Source organism: Haplochromis burtoni, unplaced genomic scaffold (assembly GCF_018398535.1).
Source record: "Haplochromis burtoni strain Fernald_Lab_line unplaced genomic scaffold, NCSU_Asbu1 Contig_1421, whole genome shotgun sequence".
In the NCBI taxonomy this organism is placed as follows: domain Eukaryota; kingdom Metazoa; phylum Chordata; class Actinopteri; order Cichliformes; family Cichlidae; genus Haplochromis; species Haplochromis burtoni.
The window spans coordinates 42,932-48,472 of NW_024583782.1; the positions used below are offsets into that span (position 1 = coordinate 42,932).

The 5,541-nt window shown below is 39.0% G+C and overlaps 1 protein-coding gene across 1 annotated transcript in view; it reads left to right on the forward strand.

Moving 5' to 3' along the window:
- Positions 1 to 5,195, forward strand: part of LOC102301446 — a 10,792-nt gene extending 5,597 nt beyond the window's left edge. The window contains exons 2-6 of the mRNA XM_005952213.3: positions 625 to 841; positions 2,499 to 2,713; positions 3,075 to 3,692; positions 3,780 to 3,898; positions 4,696 to 5,195. Of these exons, the coding sequence (XP_005952275.1) occupies positions 625 to 841; positions 2,499 to 2,713; positions 3,075 to 3,692; positions 3,780 to 3,898; positions 4,696 to 4,715 (1,189 nt within the window). The 3' untranslated portion in view covers positions 4,716 to 5,195. The remainder of the gene's footprint in view (positions 1 to 624; positions 842 to 2,498; positions 2,714 to 3,074; positions 3,693 to 3,779; positions 3,899 to 4,695) is intronic.
- The last annotated feature ends 346 nt before the right edge of the window (positions 5,196 to 5,541 follow it).

The window sequence follows — 5,541 nt, forward strand, 5'->3', positions numbered from 1 at the left end:
CTATAAAATGTGGTGGATTTATGTCTTTGGGCTTTTTGTTAGAAAGGCTATGTGTCAAAGTAACTCAATAAATTTGTAACTTGAATTTATATTTTCTGTCTTATGTTTTTACAAGTGTAATTATTTTGGGCACCTTTTTTTATATCAAATTCAAAACACAGTAGATTTGGATATTACAAGCATTTGTATTTTAAATTTTTGAGTTGTATTAGCTTAAAATGGTTAGCATTTTGAAACTAAAAATTAATTCCTTAAAGTTACTTGAGCTAGATTTGTACTTGAAACTCAAAATATCAAGTAGAGAGTACTAAACCAAAAATGTGGATATAACATAAAAACATTTATCAATGGTACTTAAAAATATTTATCTAAAGCTAATAAATAAAGTGTGTTTATTTAACTTTTATTTTTAAGTTTTAGTTACTTAAAATATTTTATGTAATCAGTTTCACCAAAAGTTTTGAGTAAAATTAACTTATTGGGTTTTACAGTGTAGATTAGAATAGCCTGGAGAATAGCTTGCTGTGAATTGCAGGTATATTTGTTAAAGTTCTAACAGTTTTCCTATGTTCTGTTGAATGTTTAATTGATTGAGTTGATTCTTTAATCTTTTTATTTAAACAGGACAGAGGGATCCTTCTCAGACATGACTGAGGGGATCTGGGGTGAACGGAGCCAATGCAGTGGTCACTTTGAAATCCTGCGCCCAGATGGCACCGTGATCCCTGTAAATTCAGAGGGTCAGAACTGCCTCTATCATGCTGTTGTCCAGGCAACCTGGAAAGACCAAGGTGATATGAGAAATGAGGCAGTTATCCTCAGGAATGAAATCAAACATACTGTAAGTATTTGATCATCAGTTGACACATTCAGAAAAATTAGTGTTATTCATAAATAAAAACAGAGGTTTTCTAGTCAAGAAAATATATATATATAAATCTTATTCATGTACCACGAAGCAGGTTTAACCACAGTCTAAGCTTGAAGTCTATTTAGAAAAACATGTCTTCAGACTTTGTGAGTCATTTTTAAGTATGTTATAAATGTGACTAGGTTATTTTGCATGCTTACAGAATGTGTATGCTTTACTAATTTAACTTGCTGTCGATAATGAAATGTTCGAAATGAAGAAAAGTAGTAATATAGAGAATATGGTGCCCTTCGCCCCACCTCATGCTGTTTGATGCCAATGTTTGGTATAACTGTTTTCAGCACAAACTCACACGTCTGCATTTACAGGCGTTTCTTTCATTTTGGCATGCTGTAGTTAGTGTGCTGCTTTCTGTGGTTAGTTTGTAGTGCACAGACATACATGAACAATTTCAGTGTGGTCTCTGTCCACTAATAACACAGATTCATTAACAACAGCAGCACTAATAAAACAACAGGGATGCTTCCATCCTTCCCTCAGGTTAAGAGCAGGGGTGTCCTCCTCAACAGCACTTTGTCATTTCAGTTTCATACTAATGACACCACCCATCCACCTGCTTCCACTCACGCAGCATCAGCCATCCTTTCCTCAGCCCACATGTTGCTGCTATCTTCGTCTACAGCCTTGTCACTTCTCAGACTGATTGCTGTAATTCTCTTCTCTTTAGTCTCCCTAACAAGTCAAACTCCAGCTGCTGCAGATTTCTGCAGCCTGGATCATAACACACACACCCTCCAGAGAGCACATCACCCTGTTCTTCATCAGCTCCACGGGCTGACTGTAGACGCCAGAGTCTCCTTCAACTGGGGTGTCATGTCTTTGGCAAAGGCACGAGTCATGACCTCTTGCATGCACCCTTTGTAGATTCAGGCTCATCCTGAAGATGTGGTCGAACACCCAGAGAGCTGAAACAACTTTTGAGAACACCGACACTCATGGCATCAGAGTCTTTTTCACCTCCTCCCCATTGCAGGCTCTATGGACCCTCTTCCTTAAGTTGTTTGGATGGATTAGTGCTTGAATGTTGGAATGACAGGTATTGATGTCACCCATGATTAGCTCTGTGAGCCCGTCAGTGTCTCTTCCTGAAACACATTTCCTGCCAGCCCCTTTTTTAAGTCAACCTTTTTCAGGCTACTAAGATCACCATGACCTGGATGACTATGAATCTCAGTGCAGCTGATCACATGGGAAACTGTAAAAGATTAAAGGGATTTACATGTTGTCATGTCCAAATGTCCTTAACAACACCCAGTCTTGTCCTGTGATCAGTAAAGTTGGATCATGCACTTTGCCACCGCGTCTTTCTGTCCTCGGTTTAATACTAAAATGCTGGGTCACACCCAAATCTCACACTGAAAACCTCAGTTAAGACCCCTTTCTGAGTATTAGAGGACTGCACACCTGAAAGCTAGCTGACTTATACCTGGTGATGTATTTATTTTCAGTGCGTCATTTCTATGCACACTCACATAGACTGTACTGTGCACACAGTATAGGATGCATACGCATGAATAACTTTGCTGCTGAGGTAACTCGTCTCCTCTGCTCTCTGATCTCCACTCAGCTTCAACAAAACTTACCGAGATACGTGGACGTTTTGAAGCTGCAGAAAGAATTTGAAGAAACATGTACGTCCCCTGGAAGATATTACATCTGTGGAGGAAACAACGAAACAGCTATGAAAGAGTTCTTAAAAAAATGGAACAAAGAAGTGAAAAATCAGGCTGAGAACTCCGTTATTAAGACACACAAACTTGGTTTGGTCGGAAAGCATCATCCGTAAGTATTTTTAAGCAAAGCATTCAATGTATTAATTAGAATGTTTTAAAATCTCAAATTAATGTTAAAACATACACATAGATGATGATTTACTGTTATGACTGTCACAGTAGTGCTAAGCACTGCTGGCAGCCTAAATGATAAATTGTCCCTGTTCCTGTGTGGCTACCCTCCAGCTTTCTGTCTCTTTGAGTTAGTTTTACTGTATGCTCAGGATGTAACCTGCCTCTTGCATACTGTCAGCTGGGACAGCCATGATTGGTGGTTTTGTATTGGTTATGACATGAATGGACAAACTGTGACATGATATTTAGTCCTGACATGAATGTAACCTTGTCATTAATGTGTTTCTTTTCTAAAGGTTAAAAAACGAAACGGCAGATATCAAGAACGTGGAAGCAGACCATATCCCTCCTAAATGTGTCTTTATAAATCTATACAAAGATCCTTGCTACAAAGTGGCAAAGTGGTGCCATGAGCACGAAAATGATGAACTTAGAAGGGCATTTGATAAAGGTTTGAAGAAATCCATTCAGAAAATTCTAAGCAAACAAAATGTAAGGTTAAATGGTTGTGTAATGTGTAAAGACGTCATCAAGGGATTGAGAAAGGAATACAATGAAGAAGAGGAGAAAATCAAAGGCTTATTAAAAGAAAATAACAATAACAAACCACAGGAAGCTTTAATAAAAAGAAAAATAGCCATTGAAGTTTGCATTAAAAAGAACGAGTATGAAATGATGATCCTGGAAAGAATGAGGCTTGAAACTGATGATGAGAATGTAAAGAAACTAGAGGAAATCACAGCAAAGATTAAGGAAAAGGATATGTTGGTCAAAGACCACAAAAAAATAAAGAAGAAGAATCTTTATGATCTGATTTGTGAAAATGGAGATAACGGGGCATGCAGAAATGTTCTTCAATCACATCACAAACAAGGCATCACTTTTGGCAACGTTTCCCATTCTCGGGCTATGAGGTAAGAGAAACTATTTTTTCTGTTTGACCTGAACTCAGATGTGCTGTTTTCTCTGCATAGCTGCCTTTCTCCTGTTCTTTCTCAAAGTAAAATCCTACAAGATGCCCTTCTTTCTGGTGATGGAGAAAAACTGATAAAATGGTCACTGACGGTGGCAAATCCAAAGTTTGCAAAATACATCAAAGCTCAACTACATCAAAGGATGGGTAAGTTATTTTTACATTGAAAAAAAGTGTGATAGCACTGATAACATCATGAATATCATGACGGTAAAGAGCGGACCCAGAATCAACAGGAATCTGGGACTGAAAATTTAAACTATACAAACAGCAGCACAACACAAGCGTAAGGGAGGATACAGCAACAAATATCTACACTAGGGGCGGGTTTTGATAATCAATTCATCGATTAAAATCGATTCTGGCTTGGATAACGTGATATCGATTCATTAAAATCCTGAATCGATTTTTTAATGTTAATTTATTTTGCCCGAAACGCCAGAATCTCAGGTTAAACCTCACAAACTTTCAACAACCACCAAACAGCTAGGACAGTAAATGAGAGCAGGTACACGGCTTCTGCACAAAGACGTGAACACAAAGTGCCGACCCGCCGATGGATCAGGATCAGTGAGATGCGACTTTCTCACCCGACGGCACGGACACGGTCGGGCTGAAAGCCGACAGCTCGCTGACTCTGATCTGTCGGCGCTTTGTGTTATGCGCTGATTCTAAAGCTGTTAGTTTGATCTCTCTCCAAACAATATTGACCGAACCAGCAGCAAAAGAAGATCCAAACTACGCTTCACATAAACATCGTCATGAATTCACTCTGACTTTTACTGTTTTGCTTCCACCAGGATGAAATCACATGTCATGCACAGCTCTCTCTCTCTCTCTCTCTGTACTTGAAGAACAGTTTCCCGTCTAAAAATCTGTTTTCTTCATTATTCGCTTGTTTGTTGAATGAATGAATGAATGAATGCTTTATTGGCCATATGCAGGTTGCCCCACAGAGGAATAGGACCCCCCCCGACTTACACACACAACAACAAAGACAACACAAGGGAATACAGTCGGAGATCGGCAGCGTTGGGAGAATAACACTGAAAAAATTACACAACAATGGGAAAAGTACAAGAGGAAAAAAAGAGACCTCTTCACACGCTGAGCAACCTATGGGAGGACAGCATGAGAACAGGAAACAAAAAAACTCCTCTGCACAGAGAGCACATTAATGTCCACATCACAACATCAGAGCACATGACAAGCCACAGGGGATGGATAGGGTGGTGGGGGGTAATCCGAAGGAACACAGCAGTCGTCCTGCACCATGCTATCATTTCAGCGCGGCACACAGACCTGCTGCCTTCCCCCGCAGGAACAAGCACAAGTCTACCACTGTTTACAGCGCCGCTGTTTTTTTTCCTTTTTCTTCTGAAAAGAAAACCTCATTTCTGCTGTTCAATACTGAACAAATTTAAACTTTTTACAATTTTACAAAACGTTAGCCGTGTCTCTAATAAAACCGCTGTAACGTCAGAGGTGATGTTCATGTGCTGATTAATGGTTTTCTTTCGTTTTTGATGTACTGCAGAATATTTTTATAAAATCCCAGAACAGGAAAATCACCTTCATGTTTTTCTGTGTTTTATCTTCAGCTACTTTGACACAAAGGCCTCTGCTGTGATGCTCACACCTGTGATAAAGTCTTGTGTGTGTCAGCTTCGTTTTAATAGATACAAAAATATGTAAATGTACTGATCTGAATTATAATATTTCTGACTGTCAAAACTTCCCAGATTTAAATCAAATAGAATTGAATCGAATCGAATCGTGGATCGAATCGA